Below are 16,703 nucleotides of genomic sequence, written 5' to 3'. Positions count from 1 at the left end.
TGGGAGTCAGGCAGTCAAGTGAGCTTTCCCCCCTGGGCACAGCAGCCAGAGACCACCATCCCTTATGTCCTGGCAGCAGCCATTTATGGGAAATGTCACTCCTGGGAACTAGCAAGGCTGGGAAGCAGGCAAAGGGCTGCTCCCTCGCCTGGCTCCTGCCCAGCAGAGAGGCAGGGCTTGGAGCCTGCCCCGCTGCCTGCCATGCCAACTTCACACATCCTTTCTGGATACTCAGGTCCCTTCACAATGGTGTTTTCTGCAAAATTTCTAATTAGACATTAACCCTTTAATATCAAACTGTACTTGATCTTGCCTAGAGAACTATAAGATTTCCAGCAAATGCAAAACATGTTGTAGGTGAACACATGGCCTATTGAAATTAGAATTGTAGGAAAATTTTACATTGGTACAAGTTTTTGTGTTTATACTTTTGATTTCTGAGGAATTGTTCACCTATTTTCAAAAAACAGTATCTTTGTGTTTTTTCTTTTTTGATGTTTTTGTTTCTTTGGAAATATCATTGTTTTTTTACATACCGCCTGGAGAAAATGTTTACTGTTTTCCAAACACCTCCTATTGGTGCATATCAGTCCTGAAAAACCAAAAGTGCTTCAGATCCTTCAGGAATCATCGTTATGTTAATACTTCATAGAGTTATAAAATAGCTGAGGTTGGCAGGGACCTTCAGAGGTCATCTAGGCCAACCCCCCTGCACAAGCAGGTTGCTCAGGACTGTGTCCAGTCAGCTTTTGAAAATCTCCACAGATGGAGACTCTGAACAACCTGCTACACTGTTCAATCTGACTTATAGTAAAATAAAAAAAAAAATCCTTATGTCTAAACAAAATGTCTTGTTGCATTTGAGATTGTATCCATTGCCTCTTGTCCTGTCACTGGAAATCACTGAGAAGAGTCTGGCTCCTTCTCCTTTACTCCCTGCCATCAGGTATTTACACACATTGATAAGATCCCCTAAGCCTTCTCTTCTCCAGATTGAACAGTCCCACCTCTCAGCCTGTCCTCATGTGAAAGATGCTCTGGTCATTTAATCACTTCTGTGGTCCTTTGCTGGACTCTCTCCAGTATGCCCATATCTCTCTTGTACTGGGGAGCCCAACACTGACCTGTAGGTGTGGCCTCACCAGTGCTGAGCAGAGGGAAAGGATCACCTCCCTTGACTTACTTGAGACGCTCTGCCCAATGCAGCTGCCTTTGCCACAAGCGCACATTGGAGGTTCATGTTCAACTTGGTGTCCACCAGGACTCCCAGGGCCTTTTCTGCCAATCCACTTTCCAGCTGGGCAGCCCCAGTTCCTCCCGAGGTGCAGGGCTTTGCACTCCCTTTTGTTGAATTGCATGACATTCCTGTTTGCCCAATTCTCCAGTTGAGGTCCCTCTGGATGGCAGCACAACCATCTGGTGTGTCACCCACTCCTCCCAGTTTTGTATCATCTGCAAACCTGAGGGCGTGCCCTGTCCCATCATCCAGGTCATGAATGAAGATGCTAAACAGCACTGGACTCAGATCCAGATGTTGGACTTGCAGAGCATTTGAACACAATCCCATGAAGGAGCAGTGCATCAGAGTTAAAAAGCAAATTTTTATGTGTGCATTTGGCTGCCATCTCACCAACAAGCCTCACTGTCATGCTGTTATCTGTGCCTTTGTCAGCATGAGCTTGAACTACTGCAAAGGCATAGCCGGCTGCTCTGAAGCTCTGCAGTAATATCAGGTGGCAGAGTGACTGCAGCTATTGCCTTCCTGTCTGAGAGAAACAGTCATGTTACAGTGGCACCAACAGATAGGATCCAACCTGCTGGTTTTAACTCAAAAACTCTTAGATGGGTTGGGACTTGTTTACGTAAGAGGCCACTGTTTTCCCACTCATGCACTGATTTCGCTAGCTAGAGCATTTACATGTGTTGACCATCTAGTAGAAAAGGAGTATCTGCTAGCAGGCAAGTTTCTGTGAAAAAGCCTCAACAGCTGAATTTGCTGCAGTGTGAGCCCCATGTGGATTTGGGTTGCTTCTGGCAAAAATATCTATTTAAGAAACAATTTGGGATAGAGCTGAACTGAATATCTTATTTGAAAGTCCCAGGAGATTTTTTTACGTGATTACATGCTGTAGTAAAAGAGATAAGTTTGATTCCTTGCATAAATTATGACTATTAATAACTGAATTATAAATTTAAATATTAATTATTATAATGAATCCTTTAGTACCTAACAATTATAGAGTGTTACAAACTCTGAAATAAATACTAGAAGTCTCTAAATAAACAACATATTTGTGGCCTGAAACTGGCATTTTTTCTTCTGTTGTAGGAAATCTTGGGGCAATAGACTTCAAAGCTCTGGATTTTCATTTATTCCAAAGGAAAGCAAGCAAGTGTCAGAGTAAGTAAGAATCAGACCTTGAATCCCATTAGGTTTGGCCCTTTGATGGAATTTCCACCCTTCTGTCGTGCATTCTTCTGCTTCATTCTTCTCATTCAAATTCTTCTTCAAGATCCTATGTGCTGGTGCACTTTTAGGTTAATCTCAAAATCCTCAAAAGTGTATCCGTAACTCTCATTCTATTTCTGTACTTAATTCTATATTCAACACCTTTTTTTTTTGGCATATTTGTCTTTGATATCCTGCTCAAGGCTCTCACAGTCTGTTTTACTTGGCTGTGAAGAACCATGCCCATATGTAGCGTTAAGGTTGAAAGAAACCTCAGAGCTGTAGCTAGAGTGGGGCTGGAAAGGGGCTGCCAAAAGAGTTCTCCGCTGAAGAATACTGTGTTTCTCAGTAGTGCCTGGCTCATAGCTCGAACTAGGGTTAGGATTAGCACTAGCACTGAGAGAACAAGAAAGCCTGATACGCAGCTGGGATGGGGCTGGAAAAGGGCTGGCAAAGGAGAAACAGGGCTGCCAGAAGAATTCTCCCAGTAATATTAAGGCTCTGGACTGAGCCACGTCCATGAGCCTTTGGCTCAGCCTAGGCTTTTAGGGTTAGGGCTGGTGGAAAGGGAAAGCCAGAGCTTCAGTTGGAGTGGAGCTGCCAAAGGACATGAAGGGCTGCAAAAAGAGTATCTCCCTGAGGAATGGATAGTCTAGGGAGGTGCTGCTCTGTCTTTCCTCAGGCTCAGTTTAGGGTTAGGATTAAGCTTGGAAAAAAAGCTCAGAGCTCTAGTTGGAGTGAGGCTGGAAAGAAGCCGTCAACAGAGAATTAATTTAGCCAAAAGGAGAATGTTTAGCCCCTGGAAGGGCTGGAGTGCACTTTCAAGGCTCTGTCCAGGGCAAGGCTGGGATTAGGGCGGGAAGCATCCAGTTCTGTAATTTATGCACACAGTACTGTATTGTGTGCTTATCTGGTATGTGTGCACCTGCCTTAAAGCAGGTAACATATCCACATGGAAGAAAGGTGTAACTCCAAGAAGTTAACAGTGGGGGAGATTTACCTCACAGTTCAGTCTAGACGGCTCTGCCATAAAGGGAAGGAAATAGAAAAGGTCTTAAAGGGCAAGACTTAAATTCGCACATGGCAAGCAGCAAGGGTGACAAAAAGGCCAAGAGCAGGGCCAAGGCACAGAGACACAGGCCACAGGCACTGTCAGCAGCCTGGCACACCTTCAGCCGCTGCTGGTGGGCCACTGCAGTCAAGCCGCTGTCGCTGCGGCTTGGGCGCGCTGGCTGCCAAACCTCTCCTCCCTGCCCTGGTAAACTGCGTCAGCGAGCGGAGCGGCTGGCAAAACGGAGCGGGAAAGCGCAGGGAACGAGATGGATCGCTGTACTCCCAGGAGGCCAAGTCAACTGCGGGGCCTCGCCCGGGTACTGCCACACGGCTCGTGCCACCTGCTGGCCAGCAGCAGCGGCTGCCTCGCAGCCGGGAGGCGCGCAGGCCTCGGGGCGGCCTCTCCTCCCCTGCCCGGCCCCGCGGAGCGGCGCGGGAGGCACAGGGGCAGGCGGCGGCCCCGCTCGAAATGGCGCGGCGGGGGCTCGGCGGCGGCGGGTGAAATAGCCGTTGGCCAGCGCTGTTCGCCCTGCGCCGAGGGCGGCGGCTCTCCCCGCCTCCCGCCGGGAGCGGCGGCGGCACCGCGGCAGTGCCTGATTTAGGGGCTGCGGCAACACGCAGACGTTGCGTCAGGCAGAGCCCGGCGCCGGGTGCCTTCCAGAAGCTTCCGTGCCCTTACTAGGGACGGCTGCCGCGCCCGGCCCGGAGCGGCGGAGCGTCACTTCCCCCGGCCTCCTCGAGCCAATGGCGCTTGTGTGCCCGGGAGTCACGTGGGGTGAGCGAGCCAGTCACCGGGAGCGCGCGGAGCAGCCTGACGTCACTTCTGCTTCTGTGGCGTCGTTCCGGATTTGCGCGGGCGGTGGCGGAGAGGGGCCGGTGGGGCCGAGCGGGCAGGAGTGGCCACGCAGGTGCGGGGACAGGCGGGGCGGCTGGGGAGCAGCGGTGGGGAGCAGCGGTGGGCCCGGCCCGGCGGGGGCCGGGAATGGGACCCGGACCCGAGCCCGGGCCGAAAGCGAGTGAGGGCCCGCGGCCTGGCCCAGGCCTGAGGCGGGCGCTGGCCGCCTCCCGGCCCCCTCAGGGGTCCGCGCCGCCCTGCCTAGGCCGGGACGGGGTTTCTGGTGCTTTGGGGCAGCAGCGGCTCTGCAGTGTTTCCTTCCTGCCGTATTCGCTGGTTGCCGTGCTGGAATGTAGATGGTGTTTTGTTTTCTTTTTAACACTCTGCTGACCTTCGTCCTTAATCCAATGCTTGAAGTTTTTTTGCTTCAAATATCAATTTCAAAAAAAAAACCCAAAATTGCAGAGTTGTTACTGTAAGCTCCTGCAAACTGTATCATCCCAGAGGAAGAGTGGGGTTTAGTGGTGGAAACAGGGTATATCTCTGGAATTACTTCCACTTACAAAAGCAGGATTTTGTAACTGAGCTTCAAAGCAAAGTGACTGTTTCTAGCAGCAGGATTATTTTCTCCCTTTCACTTCTTTGTGGCTAATGCTGGCTGTCCGGCGCTGTGGGTGCTCATTTGTTATGCGTGTTTAAAGTTACTTTTATTTAGAACATTCTTAAATTATATTGGACACTGTACATATAAGCTACGAACAGTTGTTTGAAAAAAGTATTGGTAGTTGGGGTGTCTTGTGATATCAGAGGTTGCGTATAACCATAATTAAAGTATGTGTAACTACAAGGACTTGGGATTTTTTATGTGTAACGCATGCACTACTTGTAGAAGTAACCTAGCAGTTTTCATATTACCTATAGAAAATACGGGCTGGTGTCTGCTTATGCTGTCAGTTTGCGTATGAGTGGCGTCACTGTTCTCTGGTCAAAACTGCACAGATGACCTGAACTTGTGTTCTGGACTGTGACCTTGACTGAATGCCGTGTGTATAAAGCTAGTTAATTCTTGGATGGATAGGTTAAAACCTGTCTAAAAGTTTATCCACCACATATGTTATGCTGTTTATTCATTTGGGTTTGTACTTAGATGAAGTTTATGTAAATTTGGAGCATCTTTTTGAACATCTATTTGAAGGGCAGTGTACTCATGCAGTGTTATGTCTCAAAATGAAAGTTAGTTGCCAGAATAACTCAAACATAAGTACATAAAGGGTTTTGATGTAATTTTTCACACATATAAGTGGTACGTTCTCCTGTTTTCGGGTAAGTTGTGAGAGGTAAGTCTCTGGTGGAAATGGGAGACAAATATAGATTGAAGAGAGTTAAGCTGCATATTTAAGAAGGTTCTGGCTCTTATTACAGTATTCTAGTGATAATACCATTTCTATTATAGGTTGTAGTGTAGTTAAGATTGCTTGAAAACCACATAACAAAATGGTAAAGTATATTTTCTCATGCACTTACAGGAACACTGTGTATTAAATTACCTAAGCAACCATGCTGGCTGCGAGGCTAGTATGCCTGAGGGCATTATCATACCAGACTATCCGACCCACCATTGCTCAGGCTTCTCCAGCTTTGAGGAACTCCAATATAAAAGCATACAGGCTGTGGCAGCCTAACCAGGTAAGGTAACTCTCTTTCTAGTGGGTCTGACTGCTGATATTTTAAAGGGTTGAGTGTTTTGCCATAAGAATTGCTTTGCGTGGAGTGCCTGTTTTGAATGGTCACAAGCCTTCTGCTTGTTTGAGGTACCTGCTCTAATATACTGAAGGAAGAGTGTTAATCAAAAAACAACAGTTTTAAGAGCAATTGAAATAATATCTTTTGTTCTAATGACTATTTTCACATTGAAATTACTGGAAAAAAGAACTTAAAAGGAGGGAGGTAGTGACAAACAAGCCTTACTGTGTAAGGTGGGAGGAGCAGAATTTCTTGTCTGACCTCCTAGCTCCCTGTTTCCAAGTAAGAGTCTTAAATATAATATTAAAGTAAAAACTTTCTTTTCAAAGACTTTAGTCCCAATATGTGTTTAAAGCCCAGGTTAGAGCAATTTCTGAACTATGGCAGGACTATCATGGGTCTTACCAGCAATTTTTAAAACTGAATGTCATTATCCTAACATACTGTCTGTTTATTCTTTATTGAAAGAAGATGTTTCATTTTTGCTTTCTGCCCAGGTAACTCAAAACTGTTAGGAGGCATTGCTTTTCTCTCATCTTGGTGAAAGTGCCAACAGCAAATTCTTCACCTTCTTTGTGTTTTTCTCTTAAGCATAGAAAATTCTTTTAAACAATCTAAGTTTGTAGGTGTGTTGGGATTTTTTTGTGTGCGTGCACACGTTTTCTTGTTGGTTGTGTGGCATTTTTTGTGGTGGTTCTATTTCTGTGGTGAGTGCTACATAGTTACAGTGTTGGGATAGATTTCCTTAGGTGCAAAACACAACAAAACAGAAGTGCTATGGTAAACTTCCTGAATATTATTGCTCTAATGGCTCATGATAGCAATGCTTGTAGATTTCAGGTTTTAGTGTTAAAAAAACTCACAGCTTTGAGTGAGCCCTTGGTTGCTCAGGTGCATGTATAATAATTTAGAAATTCTTAGGATAAGTGGTAAGGAAACTTCAAAAGTTGTTTCTGAACTTGTATTTAAGTTTATTCTATGTTGCTCTTGCAGCTTACTAATACTTTGAGGAGCAAGTTGTGTTTATTTTGAGTTTGTCAGCCTTAAAAATCTTAAGTTTATAGGCCTTCATTCAAGGTTTGTTCCCTAAATCAAGGCTAGAGTTGAAAGCAAAGAATTTATGCTGCTTTTCCAAATTTCGTGTTTGTAAAGTAGAAGTATTATATAAGAATATTTTTTTGCATAGAGAGTGTTTTTATATAAAGCAAAATATTTTTTTTACAAAATAAAAAGAGTATGTTTTTACATTAAAAAAAAAAAAGCTTTATGGTCTTGTTTAGTGTAGTGGGACTAGAGTAGAAGAAATGCAAACTGAAAGCATCAACTTCTGAAATTCACTGTATTGGTTCTGTACTTCTAGAATCTGTGAATGTTATGCACAAAGCTTCCTACACTTTAACGTTCAATTGTTTTCCTTGAGCACAGTTGCTTCATGTTTTTGGGAGGTAAGTACAGGTAAGTAAGAGAGTAGCAATTTTAAGTGTAGCAAGTAAACTGATAAGAAATGTTTTCTATTTTATTTTATTGAATCTTTCTTATGTTATTTCTGAATCTAACAGTGTTATGCCACCAGAGTAAGAACGGGTGTAAGGCGTGGAAAAATTGGCCAGGAAATTAAAGAAGCAGCATTTGAGCCCGCTGCAGAAACGGCACTTAAAGGTAGAGTAGCTCTGCTTTAAGTACTGAAAGCCTTCAAAGCTTCACTTAAAATTTCTTCAAAGGAATCAGTCTCCTTCAAGCTATTAAAGAGAGTGAGAATGTTATTTCACATGTAAGTTTGCTTAGTGATCTCCCTCAAACGTCTGGAAACAGTTTCTTTGCTTGTCTTTCCTTGTAAAGCTTAAAGCTGAAGATATGTTACAGTACAGAGAAATTTCTTCTTGTCTCTGCTTTAAGCTGCTGTTGACTGCTGACTATTAAGTCAAAAATGGTTGTCTTTTAATGGAGACTTTGTTGCGAATATTAAAAAATATGCCGATACTTGCTTTGCTACATCTAGTTTGTATACTGTTTAAAAGAGGGATTTTTCTACAGTGTGTAGAATTTGCAAAAAAAAGTTTCTGGTGTTACGGTATGTAAAACATTGTCTCGCTATGCTTGCTAATACATCTAGTATGGATTGTAATTTCAGTGGATTACAAAGGGATTTTTTAGTAGCGTTCAGCAAAACAGACTTGTAATAGCATTGAATTGATAAATTGAATATATGTAGATTGGCTAGATAGTGTCTTGACTATAATACTTCAGGAAAAAGTGTAGTCTTAGAGAGTTATGTAACTGAAGGTATTTGGTCTCAGCTGCTCTTACTTCAGTTATAACAATATTTTATGATTGACGTTTATATTTGTAGCAGTAATCTGATACGTGGCACACAGGCAGTATGTCTAAAAATCAGGCGGTAGAAACTGATAGTAAATTATGTGTTATTGCCTACGAGCTTTGGAAATCCCTTGTAAAACTGATGTGGATCTAATTGCTCCCAAAGAATTCTTGAAGGAGCAAGCCTTAAGGGCAGATGACTGAGGGGAAAGGACACAGTGTCTAGATTTTCTCCTGTTCTGTAGTGAGTTGCATAGTGAAATGGTATACTAAGTCAGCTGATAGGTGAACTCTTCTGTTGGAGAACCTGTTAGCTGGTTTTGTGTTGGAATTCCTGTCACTGTAATGAAGATCAGTAAACCTGGCATGTTACTAGCTGATATTTTATTTCTTACTCTGTTTTATGAAGCTATGTTGTGTTGGTAGGCTGAATCTAGAGTTTTTCATATGCAGTGACTTGAAGTTAAGTGGAGCTTTAAGCCTAAAACATGGATCAGCTATTGCAGGTACAACAAAACTCATGTGAGGATGTTAATAACTATCCAAGAAAAAGCATTTATAAGAGTGTGGATTTTTTTTCTTTATACAGCTGATCGCCTGGGGAAATTTATCGTTGCTGGAGGGGCTGCTGTTGGCCTGGGGGCCCTCTGTTACTATGGAATGGGCATGTCCAGTGAGATTGGAGCTATTGAAAGAGCTGCGTAAGTAAGATGGCTTACTGTTTTAAGTAAAGAGTAGGTTAAGCGAATCTCCCTCCTCTTTATATCCGTCTCCTCTTTAGCTGGTATCACCCAGTGTACACACAGCTTATGTTTTTTTAAACTCTGAACAGAAAGCCCTCGCCTCTGTCTCTGCAGGATTTTAAAGCATATAACTGAAAGCAAAATTTAAATTACCCAAGCTTAAATGGATACTGACTTAAGTGAGTTCCTTTGTTTTGCTAAAATTGAAGTTTATTTATGAAGAATATAGAAATATGTCTTATGAGGTGTGCCACGGATAATTTATGAAGGGTAATCTTCTGTAAAACATTCTTAAGGCTACTTTGCCTGGTGTTCCTGTGAGACTGTTCATTAAACTTTTAATACAGCGTGTTGGAGAGAGTCTCCTTTGAACACACTACTTATCTTGGTATAAGCCCTGCTCTAATAAATACGTTTTGCTTAAAACTTTGGTGTATTGCTTTTTGGCGAGCAAAAACCTGACTGTGATGGCAAAACCATATAGTTACTTAGACTTAACAGGTGGTTAGTGATAAGCATGGGCTTGGGAGAAATGAGTGCTGGAGACGTTTTGCTTTACCTGCTCTGCATTTATATTTGAAAGTGACCATTTGCATCCATATTGAATGCTTGCTAGTTCTATCTATGAGAAGCTTTTCACTGATACAGCTGTCTGTAATTTTTTTCTCCACAAGCCTTAAAGTAATGGGTTAAAAGAATAAAGTGGGAGAAAACATGTGCACTATGTTTAAGTTTGGTGTTAGCAGGGAAAGCTTTCTGTCCATAGCATGACCAAATCATACTGTAGAAGCTCTCATTCATGTCTAGGTCTGTTGCTATTGTTAGAGCTCTCAGAATGATGCTCGTGTCTTGTGGTGTCAGATAATCATGCGCACTGTGACTCAGCAATTTGTGAGCTGCTCAGCAGGCTGCTTTGTGCCCAGTACACACTCTGTAGATGTTTTTCCTTAAACCAGTTTGTTATATATACAGCATTCTCTATTTTTCCAGAGTTAAAAAGCATTCATTATTCTGTTTCCTATGTATGCTTACTCCTTAGAATTGAACTATAATTAGCATTATTTGTGATTTGCAGTGTTTCTAGAAAGTTAGTTACATTGAACCAGCAAAATTTAAAAGTTCAGCCCCCTGTTGTAAGGTAAACTCATGGCAGAAGTTGCTAGACCACGCCGTTATTATGAAACCTCCCTTGTATCCATAGCTATGAATACATTTAACAGCTTGATTGTGTTTTTAGTTGGTCTTCATTTTGATACTGGTAATTGCACAGCTATGTATGACTGCTTGTTTTTCAGTATTTGGCCACAGTATGTGAAAGACAGGATTCACTCTACTTACATGTACTTTGCGGGAAGCATTGGCTTAACGGCACTGTCTGCTGTAGCAGTAAGCAGATCTCCAGCACTCATGAGCCTTATGACAAGAGGCTCCTGGCTGGTAAGCTTATATTATAAAAATAACAACATTTACTCAGAAAAGACCCTAAATGTGATGGTGAAAAGTAAAGCAAAACTTCACTTGCGCTTGTGTCCCTGAGGTCTCTTCCAACCTGGTTGATTATGTGATTCTGTGTGTGACAAAGACTACTTAAGTATCCTAATGATATTTTGTGATTTAAGATTTGGTGATTCTAGTTACATGCTGATATGCCCCTTCTGTACTTCTTTGATAGTTTGTCAAAGACAAACTACAGGCGCAAAAAAAAGTTATCCTATTCTTACCGGTTATATGTAAGTAAGAATCTGTTACAAATAGCCACCTGAGGCTAATACGCTATTTCTATTGCTTTCTGGATGGAAATAGAAACTGAGGTCCATGTGCATTCTTACTCCTCCCTGTGCTCTTCTGTATAGCTCTTTGAAAGCTGTCTCCTGTTTGCCGAGGCAGAAGCAGTACTGGTAGGCAGATCATCCAGGCAAACTGCTAACAAAATGTGTCTGCTTGGTACATATTCAGTGTGTTCAGTGGAGTGGAACAATAATAGGTAAATGCCAACAGCTATGTAATTGTACAGAGAATAATTTAATAATGCATCCTTGGCGATAAACTAAAGTTGTACATTTCTGACCAGTTTGCTAGCTATTGGATGATTCTGCTTGGAATCATCAGTGAGAGGAGGTGTTGAGGTTTAAAGATCGTTGGTAGCAAAAGCATGTGAACTTAGTATTGGCTTTGGGTGGAGAAATGTACAAAAAAAAAAAAGGAAGGTTAACATTTCAGGTACCTTAATGAGGATTAGAGTAAGGGACAGAACCATGTGTTTTCCTTCTCTTACCTTACACAACTAAGGGATTGTTGCCATCTTACCGCTACATTGGATTCCTAGAAGACTGAGTAAAAGTAAAATGGGAATTACTGCAAGCTAGCATCTGCAAAGATTTGACTGTAACCTTACAGGAGTAAGTTGACAAATGCTCTAGTTATGAATTAGGCTGCTCTTATCAGAATTAGGCTATTGACTTTTAGATTAGGAGGTTAGAACAGAGCCCGTACATGCTAATGCTCACTTGAGCTCTTTAATGCTTTTTACAGGCAATAGGTGCAACTTTTGCAGCTATGATTGGTGCTGGAATGTTGGTCAGGTCCATATCCTATGAAAATAGTCCAGCAGCTAAACATTTGGCTTGGATGATGCATTCAGGTATGTGATTTTAGTGTGTATTGCAGAGAAGTCTGTGCTTCAGCGTGACCAGATTCTTACTTTAACAAAACTTTGACTTTAAGGTAAATATTTATATACTGCTGTAGGAAAGTTAAGATTTTTCAGAGACCAGTGAGAACTCCTGAACGTCAGGAAGATTTTTTAAGTGTCCTTAACACAACTCTTAATACTTCTTATAATCTTCTAAAAGTCATGCTCAAGTTAAACTTGAGATGTGTATATACCATATTGGATAGAACTAATTGGTTCCATAGCTGCTTTGGTTTTGTGACTGCTCTCTGACACTGTAGCTTCTGTAAGCAGTATTACCTACACTTACCGTTCTTCAGCTGTACAAGATAGGAAAGTATTTGAAAACTTGACTAGAAAAATGAGATTTCAGTATTAAACTGCAGTTTCTTACATATGTGTTCCCATCAGGTACGTAAGCTGTGAGTACAGATCAGTTTCTCACTAATGATACCTACTTCAAATAACAATGACTATCATTTTTCAAAACTGTTTTGCTAGAAATAATTTCAGGAAAGACATGTGGATGTTAGGCACTTGAATCATATTTGCCTTTCAAGAACTAAGGTTTCTACCAAGAAGAAATTGTGTTTATTTTAGTGATTGTTATTCAGTTGAACAACCTCGTGTGATATTAATGGACTAGATAGAGCTTTCATACAAGACTCTAGCAAAAAGTCTGTCTTACTTGCCTAACTAATTATTGTAGCAGAAATCTGCTCTGCTTTTTGGTGTTGAGTGCTTCTGTGGCTATTAAGTGGTTGATTAGTCAATGCTAAGTATCTCTTACCAGCTCTGTTTTGAACAGATCAATATGTTGACTTTTGCTAGTCTTTCTTCCAAAGGCCAGGTCCCTGAAGTACTCTCCAGAGCTAGATAAAAGTTGGTCATGGAATTTAAGGTTGCCAGTTTATTGTGCTCCCTTCTAGATAAGCACACAATCAAGTGTGTTGGTATTTTGTCATGTAAGTAGATTTGTATGAGCCATGTTACCTGACCGGGGAAAAAAAAAATTGTTTTGGCAGGTTTGTTTTTACCAGAACTGTTCCAAATCCTTATGGTTGTTGTTTTGTTTCCCTTTGGCTAGGTGTCATGGGTGCAGTGGTGGCTCCTCTAGCCTTCTTGGGTGGTCCTTTGCTGATCAGAGCTGCCTGGTACACTGCTGGAATCGTCGGAGGGCTCTCGACTGTGGCCATGTGTGCTCCAAGTGAAAAATTTCTGAACATGGGAGGACCACTTGGAATAGGCTTAGGCTTTGTTCTTGCCTCTTCAATTGGTAAAATACTGGTTTAATACTGTCAGATGAAGTGGGTTATAAACTTCAGCTGCTAAGATACGACTCACATTTAATTGCAGATTGGTCTGTCCAGTTAAGATTTGCCTTAAATAGCCCTTGAAACTCTAGCATAGCAGAAAATACTCTCTGAAATTCGTTTTTGAAAACAAACGTGAATTTACAGTTCTGGCAAGTGTTAGTTTGACAAATGGCTAATAGTGGTGGCTTGTATTTCTAGTTACTGCCAGTGACTAGGGAAGACAGTAAACGTGATCTTAGTTCTTGATCCAGTCGTTCTTCCTTATGTGTTTCTAGGCATTGTTGTACTCCTAGGGACAGAAGTACTTTCACTGAAGAAAAGTACGCGATTCCCTAGGGTGTTCAAAATTGCTGGATCAGGCTGTATATGTGACATCTTCAGCTGATGTATTAAAGCTCTTGGTATCAAAAATGCACCACAAATTGAGACTTGAATACTCATTGAAAAACGTGTGCTACAGTAACTGAAGTTTGACCCAATTCAGAGTAGCAGATACGCATAGTAGCTTTCTTTAACACTATTGTACATTCCTCTCCAGGATCCATGTTCCTGCCTCCTACTTCTGCTTTTGGTGCTGGCTTGTATTCAGTAGCTGTTTATGGTGGATTGGTACTCTTTGGCATGTTCCTGCTCTACGATACGCAGCACGTTATCAAGCGTGCAGAAACTGTCCCGTATTATGGAGTAACAAAATATGATCCAATCAATGCGTATGTATTCTCTGTTAACACAGATGATCTCAATGTCTGTGTAAGAATTTGCTTCAAGCTGTATTGAAGTATGCTTTAAAAACAGCCAGACCTTTTGTTTACTGTTCAAAAGTGTATTGCTGTTAAATGTGAAGAATCACAGGGTTTAAAAATAGAATGCAAAAATAGCTAGTGGAGTTAAAACTGAGACCATCTGCCTGAAATGAGAGAAACGGGATTGAATGTGTGGTATCACATACTTCCAGAAGTACTTTCTAAAAAGTATTTTGTTTTCTAAAGCATTGCTGGGGGAATTTGTAACTGCTTTCTGAAAATATCTGTTAATATCAGCTGAGACAAAAACTTAACTCTTTCATAGTCACTTAATATTCACTAGTCTTTGTGACTAAATAAAAAAGCTTCAACAGTGTGATAGGGAAAGAAGGATTAATTGGCTTTTGGTAAAGACGAAGTCTGACTAACAACTAACTTGCTTGTAAATGTTGTTTGTCTGATCTTAGATGAATTATTTACCTCCTTGGTTCTGTTTTTTTATACTTAAAATAGGATAATACTGACCTTCTTCAAACTTTTTGGAGATAAAACAGTATACTGTCTGTTAAGACTTCTGTAAATAGTTCCTGCTGGCAGGATGATAGAATAAAAATAGTGGTTTTTTGACATATCGAGGACTGAGGACAATCATAGTTGGGCTTGTTACAGATGCTTCATGAAGGCTTTTAAAAATGAAGTATAATGGTGTGAAACACCAAATTATGTTATTTCTCTTCAACAATATTAATTTCAATTTCCTGTTTCCTAGGTGCATGGGTATTTACACAGACACACTGAACATCTTCATTCGGGTGGCCACCATGCTTGCGGGTGGTGGAGGTGGCAGGAGAAAGTAAACCAAGACTCGTCTTCGCAGTTACCTGGCAACCTACCTAGTGCACACACAAAAATATATAGTTACAAGCAGTTTTGCTGCAAGTCAGAAGTTTAAGGCGTTTCAGCGTATTGTTTCAGTGCAATGTGATTCAGACTTGGTAGTTTTTCTTCAAACACTTTCCAGCTCTGTGTTTAAAATAGTGTGAACTGCTTCTAATTGTACATTATTTTGGGAAAGTAAATTATTTTTAATATATGAGTAAAATAGTCTATCTGCTTTTTAATGGGTTTCATGGCAGTTCAACTCTTAATTTTTTTAATGTTACTGCATAGTAAAGGAAGTAATTTCTAAACTGGTATCCCATATGCAGATAGGACACAAGTACTTCATGAAATGCTCTTGAGATGCATCAGTTTTCAGTTAAGATTGCATAAATGATATTTTAGCAACACATGAACTGAACAAATCGGATATGGCACTAAATGCAGTAATGACTTCTGCGTAGGCAGAAATTTCAGAAAGGTGTAAGCAATTGTCAGAAATGCATTGGATTTGACAGGTGAGGTGACCAAAAAGTGTAAAGGAGACAAGATGAGGAAACTATGCAGCATTTGTCCCATATGAACTTCAGTCTTTTTCTGGAGTACACAAGAACTTACTTTAATTGACTGGGTATATTAGCTAGGTTCTCTTGATACTGGATTTATCAAACTGTTGAATAGCAATAGAGGTGTGTCTTTCTTCCAGTGACTCAATTTCAGTATTGCGGATGAAGCCTCATCCTTTAGAAGAGCTCCTGGTGCTCATCTCTTACAAGCTTGTACAATTGGCACAGAAGGGAATTAAGGATGGCCTGCTGTAAACCCAAGTATCATAAATTTACTGTACTGTTGTATGCTTTAGTCTGTTTCTTAGCTCTTCTCCAAATTGGTATGTTTAGCTTGGTCTAAAAGAAATATTCCCTATCAGTGAAATTGATTTGACATTAAGAAATTACCAAACTCTGTTGCTATATGTTGGAATAAAAGGTGAGTTCTTGGGCACAAGGAAGTTCTGAGCTGATGTCAACAACTCAGACTTTCGATTTCTGGTAAATATGCTATGTTTATATATTGACTTATGGAACAATAAAAATCTAGCCTCACAAGTTGACTATTCTTGCTTTCCCTGTGTTAATAGAAATATTTTAGTACCCCTGCACTAATAACTTGGTGAAGAGTACTATAAATATTTTTTGGCTACAATTTCATTTCCATACTTCTCTGTAAAAAAAAAAAAAAAAAAAAAAAAATCCACAAAGGGGATTTCCAGTTTTACTGACGAGGATCTTTTGGGGGATGTTTCCCAGATGGAAGGTGCTGGTCTACGCTTGCTTCAAGTGGCTCTGTTAGTGTAACCTGTTGGCTGCTGGCCACAGCCAGTGCTGCTTGTGTGTCTGTCATATACTGTAGTATTTTTAGTCTCTTTAATCATAGGGAAGAAACAGTGGATTGTGAAGAACCTTGTTGCAGCTCCTTTGTGCCCAAAGATTATACAGCACAATCTAGTTCCTGGCACTGTCACAGCTGAAGGAAAATGTAGTACTTAGATGGAACAAATCTCTGGATCATGTCAAGTGTAAGTAGCCTGTTTAGAGGATTTTATCTTTCTAAGCAATTTTGTATGCTTAATCAATTTCTACTCATTGTTGCTGTAGCTGAACACCAGTGTGCTTGTCCTCAAATCCGGCAAGTGCTCTAGCCACACCACTCAGGTTGCAGAAGGCAGAGGCAGGGAGCTGTTTTGCAACAAAATTCTAATATTTGTGCCTGTAATAAAAGAAAACTTGGGCGAAACTCCTTTTGCCTAGATTCTGAGGACAAAGTTTTAGAGGTTGACTATGAACCAAGAGAAGTATCCTGGACTGTTTGAAACAGTGAGGTGTAGAACACAGCACCCTGCTGAAGGGAGGTGTTTGCATGGAAAGTGAGACTAAAAGGAAGGTCTAATATTT

The 16,703-nt window shown here is 41.2% G+C and overlaps 1 protein-coding gene across 1 annotated transcript; it reads left to right on the top strand.

The window, feature by feature from the left end:
- Positions 1-4,303: 4,303 nt before the first annotated feature.
- GHITM (growth hormone inducible transmembrane protein) lies at positions 4,304-15,857 on the top strand. The gene is made up of 9 exons (XM_068399494.1): positions 4,304-4,410; positions 5,864-6,023; positions 7,640-7,739; positions 8,989-9,100; positions 10,438-10,579; positions 11,675-11,783; positions 12,901-13,089; positions 13,668-13,839; positions 14,642-15,857. Exons 2-9 carry the CDS (start codon positions 5,895-5,897, stop codon positions 14,727-14,729), a joined length of 1,041 nt encoding a protein of 346 aa, XP_068255595.1. The 5' UTR covers positions 4,304-4,410; positions 5,864-5,894; the 3' UTR covers positions 14,730-15,857.
- Positions 15,858-16,703: the final 846 nt, after the last annotated feature.

This window comes from Nyctibius grandis, chromosome 4 (genome assembly GCF_013368605.1).
Source record: "Nyctibius grandis isolate bNycGra1 chromosome 4, bNycGra1.pri, whole genome shotgun sequence".
NCBI lineage: Eukaryota > Metazoa > Chordata > Aves > Nyctibiiformes > Nyctibiidae > Nyctibius > Nyctibius grandis.
This window is presented reverse-complemented; position numbering and strand designations above follow the sequence as displayed.